This window comes from Theropithecus gelada, chromosome 2 (genome assembly GCF_003255815.1).
Source record: "Theropithecus gelada isolate Dixy chromosome 2, Tgel_1.0, whole genome shotgun sequence".
Lineage (NCBI taxonomy): Eukaryota > Metazoa > Chordata > Mammalia > Primates > Cercopithecidae > Theropithecus > Theropithecus gelada.
Genome location: NC_037669.1, coordinates 13,423,692 through 13,441,023, shown reverse-complemented (window position 1 = coordinate 13,441,023; position 17,332 = coordinate 13,423,692). Strand labels below are relative to the sequence as shown.

Here is a 17,332-nt window from a genome sequence, read left to right as displayed (position 1 = left end):
CCCGAGTAGCTGGGACTACAGGTGCCTGCCACCTTGCACAGCTAATTTTTTGTATTTTTAGTAGAGATGGGGTTTCACCATGTTAGCCAGGATGGTCTTGATCTCCTGACCTCGTGATCCTCCCGCCTCAGCCTCCCAAAGTGCTGGGATTACAGGCGTGAGCCACTATGCCCTGCCCACTTTGTTTTTCAAATACCTTTTTTTTCCAAGGCATATTTGCTTCATTATAAATAAACAGTGGATTACTTTTTCATAAGTACATGATACAATGTGCATTAACTTAGTTTCCTAGAATATATAACTGGAAGGAAACTTAGAAATGGTCTAGTCCGAATGTTAAATTTCACAGAAAGATAAAGGGATAGCTCTGTCCTACTCTGAGGCCCAATCAGAGAGGGATCATAGATGAATATTTACCTCTTTTGACACCCATTCCAGACCTCTCCCTACTCAGGCACATGGCCTTGCCTTTAAAGCTATTTTCTTGCTTTAAAGCTATATTTCTTGGGAAAAACTTGTAACCAGAGACAGATTTTTTTTTCTGGTAGTTTGTTATAATTATTTTTTTTCCAATTGAAATGAAAATGTAAAGGAGTAAGAGGTTATTTCTGGATGATGAATTGTCAAGATAAGTGCTTTTAAATTAGCATTGATTAATAGTAAATACCATCATGTGAAATTTTGATTTCAAAGAAGAAATCACACCACCTGTGTACCAGGCATTCCAGATTTTACTATAATATAATAACCATCTTTATATATTTCTTTCTTCAGTCTTACTTAGATTTTGCGCAAAGCCTCTCGTTTGCAACCCATAGGAAGAAGAATATATAGAGAGGGGCTCTGGAGTTGTGTGGTCATGGACAAGACACTTATTCACTTATAGCCATATAAAATTGTTATAGGATTGAATAAGATAATTACATAAAGGACTTGAGTGCAGTGCTAATCATGTCAAGAGGAGTTAAGTCAGTAATTAATAATAATAATAATAATAATAATAATAATAAAGGAGCAGAAAATATGAACTTCTCACCTTTTTGGCCTTTGCATTCTTTTACTTGGTGCGAATGGTATCGAATGTCAGGGACCCTGCTTATGGGGGTGCCACACCTCATAGTCACAGTCTTTGTAATTTGGATACTTATTGCAATAATTTCCTGACCGATATCTATAAAGTCACTTAAGAAAGGGATGTATGTTTGTTTTTCTATCTGAACACTGGTACTATAGTGATAGGATTATAAAGTCAGAATACTGGGCTACATAATGGTTATTAACACTGAGCTAATACTTTGGGAGATACTGAAATATAATTAAGAATTTATTATGAAAGAGTTTTTCCAGTGGTAGTAATATATCTGCTTTTGGAAACAACACTTTTTTTTTCTTTCTAAATACTGGCATTTATTAAATTTCTCATTTACTCACATGCAACGCTAGTATATCCTAAGGGCTATATTTCAGTTAACTGTAGGGAGGTAGAACACGTTTAAAGTATAAAATATGATTTTATTGTGATTTGAGACTAAAAATGTTCTCCTTGGAAAATAAGGATGAGAAAACTTTCTGTGAATTAAATATTTTTTGCTCTTGGGGGAATATAGTTAACATACAAGGAGTTAGCATCAAAAGGCTAATTCTTTCTTAATTTCCATGTGCTTTAGTTAACACTATATTTACTCCTCTAACTGGTTATTAATATTCTTTTTCCAGTGAGAACTCTTGAATGAAAGGTGTAATCAAACCCTTCCAGGTACATGTCTTCTCCATTAATTCGAGTCATATATAACATCAGAAATGAAGACGGAATGAAAATTCAGTTTAGATTCATGAAGCTCTCCAACTGCCTTCCTTAGCTCATGTTCCATTTTGTTATGGCCTCTAAGCTCATATAAGGGTTTTGAATAACTGTCAGGACAATATATGGTTTTTGTTTTTGTACAGCTTATTGCTCACTCTGCAGATATGTACTGTGCCTCCATACCAGGGTGTGATGACTGAAAGTCATCATTAATGTGTTAAATGACGTGGAAGGCTTCGGCCACACTATGACACGTCACTGCAGAGTGATATTCCCAGATGCACAGGTATCTGCCTCGATTTCAAAACTGGAAGAAGCTAAATAGATGTACTGTGAAATCATAATGTATATAACCACTTATAATCTCAGGGCCAAATTCAGACCTCATTTGTTTGTTGAAATAAACAAAATGTTAAGACTTCAATTTTTAGGTTTCATTAATCATACAATGAAACAAAGAGAAGGATGCATCATAGAACATTACTAAAGTCGTATGATGTTCACTATTTTGTTAGGTGATTTTCATTATGTTTAAAGTTTCTGATTCACTACATTGGTGCTGAAAAATGTCAACCTTCGTGTTCTGAAAGAATTCATGTAGATCCTTCTGGTGTTCTGGTGTTTAATTCATTTCCAAGGAGTGTAATTACATGGCAACATACAGTTCTATAGGGACTATACAATAGGTGGCCATAGTTTAATGGCAGATTCAGTTAAGCACTTAGATTCTACCTTTATTTTAAAATGTTTGCTTCTGCAGAAATGCTGAAGCCTGACTGATGTCTTTAACATGAGTTATTTGTTTGTCATATCTACATACACTAAGTCCCAAAAGAAAAATAACGTGGCTAGAGGAAACATATTCCAGAATGAAACCTACAGAAAACTTAGAAATATTTCCTTTATCAAATGCAAAATAAATACAGTGGATTCTTTCTTTCTTTCCTTCTTCTCCTCTCCTCTCCCCTTCCCTTTCCCCTTCCCCTTCTCTTTTGAGACAGACTCTCGCTCTCTTGCCCAGGCTGGAGTGCAGTGGTGCTATCTCAGTTCACTACAACCTCCGCCTCCTGGGTTCAAGCAATTCTCCCACCTCAGTCTCCCGAGTAGCTGGAATTACAGGCACCTGGCATCGTGCCTGGCTAATTTTTGTAGAGACAGGGTTTCAGCATGTTGACCAGGCTGGTCTTGAATTCCTGACCTCAAGTGATCTGCCTGCCTTGGCCTCCCAAAGTGCTGGAATTACAGACATGAGCCACCGCACCTGGTCTAGCGTGGATTCTAAATTTAGTCAAAGGGCTCTAATATTTTAGGGTTCATTTTTTAAAGTATGTATTGTTTATTTAACATTTATTAAATATATCTACTTTCTTTAACCAATGGATACTATTGCTTTATTCTGTGAAATAAAAGGCCATAAAACCATGACTGAGAAAACCTCTAAACGTTTTTGATAGTAAGTGCATAGGTGGTCTTAAAGGTCAAAACTAATTAATTGATTAAAATTATACTAGACAACGTTTTGAATTGTAGTCCCAGAATGCCAAAAAATAAATTAAAAATAAAAATAATTATTGGATTTCTAGTTTAATCCCTTCATGTGATAGATGGCAATTTTCAGCCAGAAGAAAGGAAAGGGTTTATCTAAGAGGATAAGAAGCAGGTTGTCTTTGCTCATCAAATTAAGTAGATAATAGAGGTCATTCTGTCTAAAGCAGAGGATAGGAATTCCTTCCTTATATCTACCAGTTTCAAAGATTTTTTCCTTTACACAAATTAGTGCACCTTCAATTGAAAATCTACATAAAATGAAGTCATGTTCTGTTTAAAATATCATAATTTGCTGATAATTTTTGAATGGAATGGCAACTCTGAAATTCCCTGTGTCATATCCAGCACCTGGGAAGTCCTGTCAATAAGTTTTGGTCTTCTTCCTTCTCCATTCTTTTTTTTTTTTTTTGCATCTGCCTTGAATTTACAGAAAATTACTTACTTATGGTTATGGATGGGAACTATATTATATCAGTGTATGCTACTGTATTATTATAAACAGGAACTGGAGGTAAACAGAACATCAATTTGTTTTTGCCACTGGGATATAAGGAAAACAATGAACAGAAGTTGACTAATAGCTTCAGATGAGATTATAGTACAGAACAATGCTAATGTCTTGATTTTAATAAGTATATTGAGACTATGTAAAAGCATTATTGTTGTTAAGAAATTGTCACTGAAGTGTTCAGGAGGAAAGGGGCATAATATCTGCAAGTGGTTCAGAAATAAGTAACATTTACATAGAGAGAGAGATGGGAGTGGGAATTATAAAGCACTTAGAATAAATTATTAATCTAGGAGAAATCTGTGTTAAGGTATATAAGCATAATGTACACTATTGTGATATTTTCACACATGTGAACAAATCCAATTTTATGATAGAAATTGTATATACACATGCTGAATTCCAATAGGGTAAACTGGAAAAGGAAGGAAATGTCAATTTAATCAGAAGTTTGCTGTCTTGATGAAATGTTGAAAAAGCTTCTCAGGATCCAAGTAGTAAAATAAGAGTAGAGGTGGACCTCAAAACCCCAAGGCCACATAAATTCTCTATTAGTGCGCCTTATTCTAGTCTGAGATCATTATATGCTATAGGATAGTGGAAAAGGGCAGATTCTATAACGGCAGTTAAGAATGAACAGATATACATATTCCACTAGTGGAATGATTGTTTTTGTCCAGGAGAAAAAAGATTAATATGCTCATTCGATGAAAGAAAACAAAAGGTAGCAATTTATGTCATGTTATAACTTTGAAGATTTTTGTTTTGTAATCTGCAATTCTTTCTTTACTTGTTTGACTTATGGACTCACAGATAAAATCTTTATATGGAGGCCTACCTTCTTATCTCACTGACATACTTTGTGAAAGTATTGAGAGCTGAGAACTAATATCCGAATTTACAACATAATCTTCTACAATTTAGAAGGTACCTTATCATTTGATCATCACAAGGTTTTTACAGTGTAATCAAGAGAAAAATCAACAAACTCGATCTCACAAACTAAATTAAAAAGGACACATTCATGCTTCCGCTTTGTATCTACGTCAAGTATAGAGAGTCTGGGAGGATTTTAAACACCGTGGCATCATATCTGTCACAGCCATACCCTTCCAGTGGTAGGGAGCTCATTTTTCAAGGCTACCAGTCCATTAACCTTCACAAGAACAAAAATAAAGCAAAACAAAGAAACACTCCCTTTAGAAAAGGCATTGCTTCTAATCACGCTTATATATCTTACTCTGGAGATTCGAAGATAGAACAAAGACCTGTACCTCCCCAGGCGCAGAAAATGATACAGACATCCTGAAATAAATATATAAAATGCCTGGTGGTGCACATTATAAACACATTTGTGATTTTTTTTTAAAGGGAAAGAGACTAGGGTAAGTAACTTATATCGCCCTTACTGAATCTGTCATAAACAGTGATTTGTAACTGGGAGGGCCAAAGTATCAACCTCATTTATTTTTTAATGTCTTGGCCTGGTCTTGGTTGCCAATTTACCTAGATTCATTCACTGCATATATTTGGAACTATTAGTTTCCTGATAAATGCATTGTCAGAAAGCCAGGGGGAATGATAAGATAGGAAATAAGGAGCTCTTGCTTGTTTTTATACAATTCTGTTTGACTTAAGAGATAATTATAACACAGATTGATGCTACGATTTTAAACAAGGTAGTAAATCAGCTTGAAATATAGGGCTCCAGAAAGCCACTTGCCACATGATTACAGTTTGTTAAGAATTCCTGTGTTCGCTGAAGATGAGAAGCCATAGTCATGCAATATATAGCAACAGTATTGCAGTACTCATTTTTTCCCCATAGAAGATAGTTAAATAAACCTACGTTACAAACTTTTAAATATCATTAGTGACAAAGTATAAATATCATTAACTGAAGCAAAGCAAAGCATATGCTGGTTGGTCTGGGATCTAGCTTCAAATGGGAGAAATTACAGATTCAGTGAGCAAGATTAAAGTAGTGATTCAGGGCACTTCATTTAAAATTCATGCATTTTCCACAAATTAAGTTTACTTATCATCATGAGGAATATAAAAATATAAGATTTTCATCAATATATGAGACCTGAAGCAAAGTGGAAATGAAAGAGAAATTCAGAATCAGAAAGATACATATTTGAACATGGATGGACTCTGCCATGGCTTGTGTTTAAAATATCTATCCACCGGCATGGGGAAGACAGCGGCCCCTCAAGAAAGATGGGTGCTAGTCAAAGGCTCCGGATACCCCTCTTACACAAGGATTTATCCCTTTGGTTGCTGAATGATGGGGATAATGGAGATGGACCTGACATACTGAGCTTAGGGGGCTACTCAGTGTATTTGAGAAATTAACCAGTAGAGATGCATTTCTATAATAACCTGCAGGAATAGATACAACTACATTTAACCAGTAGGTAAACAGATGAAAATGTTAACAACCAGCAGAGTCATACTGATGCATACTTGCTTTTGTAGATGACACTTGTTGTGTGTCTTTGCTAGTTGAACTAAACTTTCTGAGTAAGCCAAGTGATGGAGATGGAATGTGCTGAGTTTTTTTGGCTCATTATTTGGCTACTAGAAGACCTAGGTGATAAGATAATTTAGTCATTTCTGGTTTCCTTTTGCCTAGAGCATCCAGGACACATTCTTATATTCTCAGAGCAAAGGGTGATTCCCACCAGGGACCACAGGGATTTCCATAATGTAAGCCAAAGGAAGAGCAGAAGCCGAGTTTATACTCTATCTAGACAACCAGCTCAGAGGTGACCCCACCTGGGAGAGGACTGGAGAATCTGTAGTTCTCTGGAGAATCAGAGTGGCATCTTGTCTGTCTCTTCCCTCTCGCTTTGGCTCCAATGTTTGTTTTTTTGTGTGTAAAAATAAAACAATATCTCTGAATTGAGCATCTTGGAATGTATGCCTAATGATGACACTTTGTAGCAATAATTAAGCACAACAAATACCTATCAGTTTAACTTTGTATAAGACATTTTTATTACAAAAGAAAATTGTTTATTATTCATTTATCAGTTGTCGATATTGAAAAATGATTGTTATATCTCAAAGGGGCATTATTTCTATGAAACATATAATCTATCTGTATCTTTGAGAGATTCACAATTAAAATCCCACAAGTAAAATCCTTAAGTAATATACATAGAGAATTTAAAGTTTGATTAAAAAGAAATGATTTACTAACAGTAAGAAAAGGGAGAGAGAGACAAATCATGGATGTAAGATAAAGAAAGATGAGGTGTTTGTATGCTTGTTTAATTTTTCCATTTCATATTAAGGAGCCTTTGCCTACAACCTTCAAATGTGGGATTTTTTGTTTAATTGGGAAAAGATTGTCAGTGGAAAATACAGTTGATGAAATCACCTATCAATTCATTTCAGAAAATTATTTAAATTAATGATTCTAACTGTTCTTTAACAAGAGCTCTTTTTACAATGCTTCTTTCTAAATTTAACATTTTGATTTTTTTAACGTAAAGCTGTATATATTAAATAAAATCGGTTATTTTCTTATTATTAACTAAGCAGAGATTTATAACTATCAGTTATAACACATAGAGCTTCTTAGAAGTATAAAATAACAAAATAATTATATCTAAAATATCTAATTTTAACTAAGCTGAAGATATTTATAATTTTTCATATCCTGCATAACTTTTTTTAAGCTAAGATTCATTGCCTAAGTTCCCTGAAATACAAAAACGTTTCCCCTAAGGAGCCTCCGTACTACTATCTGAGAGCCTCAAACATTTAAGGATTTCAAATTGTGAAACAATGGGTACAAGCCAGTTTAAAAATCACCTACCAATATGGTTTATTCTCACTTGAAGAATTAAATTATTTAATGTGCCATAACTGTTTAAATGTGTTAGAAGGCAAAATCTTGGGGCTCTATCAAATCTTTTTTTCTTTCTACCCAGTTTGCCACTCTGTCAAAACCATTACTGGGACATGATATGATAGGAGTAAGAAACATCCAGTATTTACTCACCAGCCTGATTAGTTGTGATGCTGACCGCAGCAAACTGTCTCGGTGGGGAGCTCAGCTCTGACACCCCATTAATGGCATCAATCTCAAAGGTGTAGTTAGTATGTGCCAGGAGGTCTGTCACTGTCACTGTGGTGTTGGTGAGTCCAAACTGTCGAGGGAGGAAGCGGACATTTGGGCTGCATGGCTCACACTGTTTTATATTCCACCCACATTTTTTACATATGATGTTGAAGGTAACATCTTTCCGGCCTCCTGTGTCCAGGGGCCAACTCCAGTCCAGGATAACTGAGGTCTCGTTTATATTAGAGATAACATTTCTTGGTGAAGATGGAGGTCCTGCAAAGTAGTTCAACAAAGATTAATGAGCCTCAATTCTGTTTTCTACTACAAGGGAAATAGATAATTTACAATGGAACTGAAAGAGGTAAATAACTATCCTTTCTTTATTATCAACTTTCAGTTCATCCTTAGAGGATCCATGAGATTATAGACACATGGATTCAAGAACACTGTCTTCCCCAAGCTGCGAATAGGGGAGTTTTGACTCAAGGGTAAGGATACATTCACAAAGTCTAACAAAATAACTCACCACTATGTTCGAAACCCTTGTGAATAGTTACAAAAACTTTAGTATTAGTTTTATAAATCTTAGTCTTTTTCCCTATGACCTATGACCAACATACAGCAAGAGGGAATAGAAATGTAAAAACATAAATCCCTGTCTATAACCTCCCCTATCCTGTCATATGTAATGCAGGATCTAAACAAGACACAGAAAATGTTCTCTCTTTCTGGGGGTTGTGTTGCAGGAAGTGCTTTAAAATATAATTCATTTTGTATGATAAATGTTGCATTTGTGGTGAGCCAAGCATGGAGAGTGAAGCAGAGAAAGCTTTCAATTTGCACACGGGCAACAGAAGGAAATGGGCCAAATGCTTTAAAACAAAAACAAACAGCACAGTAACAAGAAGAAAACGAAACAAACAAAACAAACATGGAGGCATGGGTTGCAGCAAAACTACTCACGGGTACAAGCCATGGATGGAGGGTCTTTGTCTGCCCGGAAGTAATTATTCTCACACCTGCAGTTCATTGAACCATCTTCCTGAGTAGAACTGTGAGGTGGGCACTTAGCACACTTCATATTACCATCCAACGCCTTGTAGAAACCTGGTCGGCAAGCTACAAACAAAACGACTCTCTTTTAAAAGTCTGTGATAATTTTTTTTGAAAATATGTAAAACAGATTTAAGTAAGTTCGAATATGAATTTATTATAAATAAAAATCAAATTTTTTCCTCCAAGAATTTACAGAAGCAAATGATAGGGCCTACTGTAGTTTTTCTGCATATATGATTGAATTTGCACCAAATGTTAAGGAAAAAAAAAAAAAACACGCGCACACAAGATTTAGATTATTTTGGCACTAGTGTATGATGAAATTTCCAGCTTATGTTTTCACAGCTTTACTTGGCATTGGACTATTTGTGGAGAAAATAAAGCAAAACCATGTCACCATGCAGTAATTCCCTTTTTAAAACATGATGCAATGCGTATACTATCTGCACTGCAGTAAGCAGTATACTAACATTGACTTGCTTTCTAATTGCTCTGTGGGTACAACTTTGTCCCACAAAGTGTAAGCAACTAAAAGAAGAGATCATGGCTTCCTGTATATTTTTAAGATTCTTGATAAACAATTTTCATGAGCTACAATATTTTTTTCTGGTTTGACAGTATTTTTCCTTACCTCTTATGGCAATGGCCTAAAATAAAAATTTAAATGTATTCCTTTGTCTATATCTGAAATACAGAGGGATATACAGTTCCTATTTAAACTAATACACTTATGAACTCTTACTAGATGAGAGCTCTTTTAATAACTGTGTTATCTTTTTAATTTCTGGCCACATCTCTGCATAAAATGATTTCTGTAAGCCTATTGAACTGGTTATCGAACACTGATTTCAGCTTATAATTTAGTGTTCGGCATCTATTTACTGTTTTACAGAGATATGCCTAATCTGCCTCTACTATATTATTTTCATTTTGTCTGACAGAAAATTCAAAATGCTGCATTACTTCTTTTGATTCATTTTCATAATTACATTGAGAACTAAAATCATAGTGAAAATTCCAACAAGAAGTCTCTAATCATTCATTTGAGAAGGAATTTGGGATCTAAATTTTAGATCCAAGATCATCCTTGGAAGTCAATACTTTCTAAAACTTCTAAAGCTCAATTTCGGTGCCACATTTGGACTTGATGATTTATAGAACTTATATAGACTTGAAGATTTACAGAATTATATATAGAATAGGCCCTACAGATGGTCATTACATTCTCGAATTTTCTTACACTAACTTCATATTGTGAAGAGGAGATTATTTGCATTAAAGTAAAACCCGTGTGGACAAATCAATATTTATAATCACTAAATACGTTTCTGAAAAGAAACACAACATATCCATTGTAGAATATCTTGTTACTGAAAGTTTCTTAAAATAAGACAAGAGAAATACCCTGCCAAAATAAACTACTGAAATAACTTAAAATGATAGCAATCATTAATCTAGTCTTACAGTTTTCTAGTTCCTACTAAGAGTGGCTGATCTAGGACCAATTTCCAATATATTGAACAACTTTTGGTGTCACATTGAGATCCATTCCATGTAGCCATATAGTCAATTCTACTGCCCTAATGATTGTAATTTTTCTTTTTCTTTCTTTCTTTTTTTTTTTTTTTTGAGACAAGAGTCTCACTCTGTCATCCAGGCTGTAGTGCAGTGGCACAATCTCGGCTCACTGAAATCTCCGCCTTCCGGGTTCAAGCTATTCTCCTGCCTTAGCCTCCCGAGTAGCTGGGATTACAGGCATGTGCCACCATGCCTGGCTAATTTTTGTATTTTCAGTAGAGACAGAGTTTCCATATTGGTCAGGCTGGTCTCAAACTCCTGATCTCGTGATTCACCTGCCTCAGCCTCCCAAAGTCCTGGGATTACAGGTGTGAGCCACCACACCTGGCCAGGATTATAATTTTTTAAATATTGTCCTTAAGCACTGGTTACAAACTTCCACTCATATCTCATATCATATTGCCTCAGGGGGAAATGATATAAATGATATGCAATGCGTATACTATCTGCACTGCAGATATTTGTAAACAAACTATGCACTTAAATTCTGTTTTCTATTTAGCTCATCATTGAATGCCATTAAACTTCTAAGAGGGCATTGCTGAGTCTTTAAAGGATTAAACTGCTGTGCTCTGAAGTACTTTGTTATGTTGTTTGCTTGTAAGTTTATCTGTGTGTTTTTTGTGTGTGTGTGACTTTTATGGTTTTTACAACATTTGGTATACAGGTATTCAGTAAACACTCAGTCACTTTTCGTTACTATTATAGATGGCTATACTATATGATAGTTGAAAAGACAGTCACATAATCACTTCCTAGGTACTGCACAAATTATCAGGATTACTGATAGTATCTTGAAGGTAGCTACAGTTAATAAACCTACAAGTTAAGAATGCCTCTCAAACTAGTCACCAGACTTTATCCAATTATGACTAGATAATAACCCTGAGATAATAACAGTAAAAGATAGGTAGGCACATATACATACAGCTTAATCAATATTTGTCAAACATCTATTCTTGTTTGGGCTGTTTGATACCCCAAAAGGCAAAAATGTCCCTAATTCTGCCCATACCCAAAGGGCCTTGCAATAGAAAGTGGGCAGCAGGCATTTAATACAAATCATGCTGAGCAATCACTCCATTGTGATTGGTGGTTGGAAGAGACTCCACAGAAGGAGCGCCATTTGAGAAAGATCACACATAGATACTAGAAATGGCCAGTATGAAGCATAATTCAATATACAAATAAATCAACATGAAAAGACAAACTATTATATAGAATTATATGAAAAGTAGTGTTGGTACTCAATATCCCAACTCTGCTTTCTTCTTGCCAGCAGAATCTTGATTTTGCTCAGAGTTGAAGCCATCCAAATCCTTTCTTCCTTAGACCAGTGCAGCTAGGGATAAATGGCCAACGTTATAGCCAAAAAGGTGGGCAAAGAAATGTACACAGAAGTCTGATTAAAATATTTGTGATACCTTTGTGTTTTCTAACAAGATGGTACAAATGCAACTGAAGCCAAGTTCTTCCAGCCTTCATCACGGACATTACGGCTGGAATTGCAGCAGCTTACATGTGATCATGAGTGAAAGGCCAAGAAAATCAGCATGATGTGTTTTCTGTACTTGATCCAGGAACCACTAATCTCAAGATTTCTTATAATATCAGAAAGATAATACCCTGTTTGTTTAAGTCACTGTGGCCTAGGTTTCTCTTACTTGTAGCAGATGACATCCCTGAGTGACATAGATAAATAGAAAATTCAGTTGAGATGTACGAATTATATAGAATAATAGCCCAATGAAACTAAAAACTCCTCAGAAATCACATTGATTTCTTCTGTGGAGTCTCTTCCAACCACCAATCACAATGGAGTGATTGCTCAGCATGATTTGTATTAAACGCCTGCTGCCCACTTTCTATTGCAAGGCCCTTTGGGTATGGGTGTATGTGTGTTTTACATCTGAGGTCACTGAAGTCCAGAAAGTTAAGTGACACAGGGTTTAGGGACAGACATTGCATCATCTGATACCTGATAACTAGCTGATAGGCTTTAACCACAAATGTATAGTCATTTAATGCCAACTATGTGCACGAGTAAAATGCTAGATTCTATAATAACATTTTAATTTTTGTAGATGTCTTACTTCTTCTGTAGGACTTTTATATATACCATCTCAATTAAATCACAGTTCTATTGAAATTATCAGTGTAGGTATCAGTCTGTGTGTTTTATAGACTGTACAATTGAAGCACCAATGGAAAGGACAGCATGCCCAAGATAACAAAGAAATTCAATGGTATAGTTTGAACAGGGAAGGTATTTTTCTTTTAATTTCATAAAAACCAATCATTGAAAGCAAATTACCTCCTTAAAACACAAATTATTTTTCTACCAATTCTAAATTGTTGATTTGAGATTGAAAAATAGTCATTTAAATTTTTATTTAAGTAAAAAATGCAAGAGTTTGTCATCTATTCCAAGTGAGAAAACATCTCAGAAAGGCTAATGCTCTCTTGTACATGTCTTTCTCTACGATTTAGGCTTTTCTTTTTTTTTTTTTTTTTTTTGAGCCAGGGTCTTCTCTTCTCACCCGACTGTCCTGGTTGGAGTACAGAGGCATGATAACAGTTCGCTACAGCCTCCACCTCCTGGGCTTAAGCAATCCTCCCACCTCAGCCTCCCAAGTAGCTGGGACAACAGGTGCATGCTACCATGCTTGGCTAATTTTTAAAACTTTTTGTAGAGATGAGGTCTCACTATATTAGCCAGGCTAGTATTGAACTCCCAGCCTTAAGTGTTTCTCCCCCTTCAGCTTCCCAAAATGCTGCGATTACAGGCTTGGGCCACTGCACCCAGCCTTTCTCTATTTTGCTATCTCTTTGATGTCTAACATTGGTATGGGCAGATGAGTAAGCGTCCTTTTAGTTGGAAAGGCAGCAGGGATTTTTCAATTTCATGAATAGGACAACATGACATGCTGTATTTGGGAGGCATATAAGTAAATTTTCCATTTTTTGTTCAAGTAGTATCTCAATTCTCCCCCAAAACTGTGCAAAGAATTTGAGAATATGACTGGAGAATGCATAAAATTATTATTTTATAAAGAAACAATCTCTATAAATGTATGTTTCTATAACAAGCTCATTTTAAATTTATCTCATCAATAAGTAATCTCTCTCCCTTGCTATAAATCAACTTGTGCTCAATTACCTGTCTGTCATGCCTTCTTTATGCTTCAAAAAATCCTCCTGACAGTATTAGAGACTTTAAGGAGCATCCATATTTGTGTGTGTGTGTGTGTGTGTGTGTGTGTGTGTGTGTGTTATCTTTGCTTATAGTAGCAAAGGCAACGATTATATATTGAAAACATCTCCTTTCCTTCCTTGAATGTGAATCTAGTGAGTAACAGTCTACACATTTCTCTCATTTAAGCATTTTTATAGGCTGAAGGAGGTTGCACATATAAGAGAATAAAAGTAGGAAATAAAAAGTAGATATAGTAATGTGCTTCCTTTCCTTTTGTTAATGAAAATAAGTCCCAGTCAACTTATAGAGAATACCAAAGACAACAGAGATTAGACAAGAAGGGTGGATAAAAGATTTATCCAGAGACAAGTTTTAAAATCAAAAGCCCCAGCTATATAATCAAGGTTGTTTGTAGTGGAGACCAGCTATTAAATCAATACTTAACTAAGGCAGATACACACATATCAAAAAGCTGCTGCCAAAATGACACAATTCTGATTTACATCTTCCCTCAGGTAATCCAGTAGTAAATGTTCTTGTCAGTCAAACACTGGGAAAAATTATTCATAGATCTTAACCCCAGGATAGCAAAACCAAAGAGTGATTGAATAGTTTAAAAATCTTTCAAGTGGAAGCACATTGTCACCTTTTTATGGGGTCCCAGACATGCTTTCTCCCGTTTTGTAAGAAGATCTTTAAACTAGTTAATTGTGGCAGGAACTCTTATCTTTAATATTATACTGATATATTCAAGTAAGATGATCCATGAATCTAAGTTAATAACAATTAAAATGGAAGGCAGCACCTTCTGAAGCCTCACTAGACATCATCATGGATTTGCTACAAATTGTCTTCGTTTACATAATGTTCCAATTCATTCCTTCACTTTTATCAAATATGTATCGATTTCCTAAAATGATCTAGACACTTGCTGTGATGTAAGTGATTGTGTTTCCCTAAAATATATACGTTGAATTCCAATGACCAATATGTTGGTTTTAGGAGGTGGGATCTTGGAGAGGTTTAGAGCACGAAGGCAGAGTCCTCATGAATGAGATTTGTGCCCTTATAAAAGAGGTCCCAGAGAGCTGCCTTGTCCCTTCTATCATCTGAGGACATAGCTAGCAGGTACCATCTATGAACCCGGAAATGAGTCTTCACCAGACACTGAATATGCTGGCCCCTTGATCTTGGACGTCCCAGACTTCCGAACTGGGAGAAAGAAATTTCCATTGTTTATAAATCAACCAGCTTATGGCATTTTGATATAGCAGCCCAAAGAAATGAAAATAACCATTTATTGTGTCCAGTCTTACAGCAATAAAAGTCAAAATCCCAGCTTTTAAAAAGGAGATCAGTTTCATATCACGGTTATTTTATAAATGGATCTTCTCACTTGAGAACTGGAGTTGCAAGATACATTTTATATGTCATTTATATGTTATCTTCACTGAAAAATTTTCTGCAATTTCTTCTTTTTATCCCAATACTTCAAGTTGTCTTCAGCGTGTTAGAGGAAAAGCACTGGACTAGGAAGCAGGAAACGCATGTTTTGATCTAGCTTTTCCTACTAAATAGGTGTTGGCTTAGATTTACTGATCAGGTATCTTCAAACTTTGATGAGGTATTTGAGACAGTGACTTCCTCTTCTATAAATAACTCTAAGGTTCTACTCTAAGTAATTATGTATTCCCAGATTAGACCCTGAGCCACACAGAGACGGGAGTTATTTCCTATTCTGTTTGTACACCCTATATCTAGCACACCGTCCAGCACCTAGCAGTGGATGAGATGAATTTTTAAAGTGAGTGAATAATTTGCAACCAGTTGTCTTATCAGGAGGTTAATTTCCTCATTTAAAAAATGACAGATGTTGACTAACTTGTCTCTAAAGACTCTTCTTAGCTGAGACACTTTAAAATGTTAATCCGCTGTATGCCCAAATTTGTAGGATTAGTAACACTTTCTAAGTGGAGATAAAAGAAAAAATTATCTTCTTGTTCATCACTGCTTTAAGGATTAAAATTAGCCATTTAAATTATAAAATGCCATATGGCAACAGGACAAGGAAATGAAATCTTTCCTGGCTTAGAACAAATATACTTAAAAAAGAAATGACGGATTTTGCAGTGCTTTCCTCTACTAGAGTACTGTATATTCAAAGGGCACATTGATTTTATAGTCAAATGGACTGAATGATACATTGACTGCCAAACAAATAATTCCTTGTTATACTTTCATCATAATCAATAACTTAATAAAACTATATGTTATGATAGTCATCCCTTTTTCACATTTTACATTATGCAGAATATTTAGAAGTTTGGAAATTTTATGGAATGAATACATATACAAATCAATTTGATAACATCAATCAAAATTAATTATTTCTAATTTTAAAAATATAAGAGAATATATTTTCTCTTTTAATGACAAGAAAAATTAACACAGTATTAAAAAGACGACTGCAAAGAGAGCACATGTTCCTTCTGTTAGTCTGCAGTGAGGTGTTTTTTTCTTTTTCTCTTTTTGAGACGGAGTCTTGCTCTGCTCTGTAACTCAGGCTGCAGTTTAGTGGTGCAATCTTGGCTCACTGCAACCTCTGCCTCCTTGGTTCAAGCAGTTCTCCTATCTCAGCCTCCCAGGTAGCTGGGACTACAGTCGCATGCCACCACACAGACTAATTTTTGTATTTTTAGTAAAGATGGGGTTTCACCATACTGGTCAGGCTGGTCTCAAACTCCTGATCTTAGGTGATCTGCCCGCCACAACCTCCCAAACTGCGGGGATTATAGGCGCGAGCCACCCTGCCCAGTCTGCAGTTAGGTTTTATTTGCTCTTTTCTTGCTAATCTAGTCTTCAGCTCTTCAAGTCTAAGTGCCGAGTTAGTGACGGTATGCTTGTGCATTATTGAGCAAACGCCAAAACTTATTTTAAAAAACACCCAGAATGGGCCACAGTGAAACAAATTAGATGAGACCTTTGCTAAATGTTAATTTTCTATTGAGAAATACTAAAAATATGAGTAAGATAATAGAAGGAAGCCAAAATAATACCAATTTGTAGTGGCTGAATTAGAAATATTTTGGGAACCTGCTGATTTCATGTTTATGAAAGGGAAACAATCAAACAGGAACTAAACACTGTGGGCCATATGGGGGTAAAATAGCAAACGGCCAGCTCTGAAAAATAATATGGAAAAAAGTATGAAACAGGGAGTATTATGAGCACTACCTATACAATGAATAATCATTATGGAAGAGCTTCCAGATAGAATCTTGGCCTCATTCCCAAAGCACATAACACATTTTTGTCACAGTTGTAATTGATGACTTTGAACTATGCTGATACAGGGAATGGGTAAAGTTACCATAGTGAAAGGGAAACAAATGCACTTAGTAAACCATGGTGACTACTGTTGAAAGAAAGAAGGCAGCCTTTCAATTGCAAAGTGAATTTTGTCTCCAGTTGACTAATGTGGTTGACTTTTAGAAGAAACATGGTCCTAATTAAGGGTTAAAAGGCTCATTTCAATTTGAATTAACTTTAAATTAAAAAATAAAG

The 17,332-nt window shown here is 35.5% G+C and overlaps 1 protein-coding gene across 3 annotated transcripts in view; it reads right to left on the bottom strand.

Annotated features, from left to right (window-relative positions):
• The window catches only part of EPHA3 (EPH receptor A3), a 359,464-nt gene that overhangs the window by 116,891 nt on the left and 225,241 nt on the right, over window positions 1-17,332 (bottom strand). For all 3 annotated transcript variants that reach the window (XM_025377671.1, XM_025377673.1, XM_025377672.1), the window contains exons 4-5: window positions 8,902-9,057; window positions 7,876-8,211 (exon numbers count right to left, since the gene is read on the bottom strand). In XM_025377671.1, coding sequence (XP_025233456.1) covers window positions 7,876-8,211; window positions 8,902-9,057 — 492 coding nt within the window. The remainder of the gene's footprint in view (window positions 1-7,875; window positions 8,212-8,901; window positions 9,058-17,332) is intronic.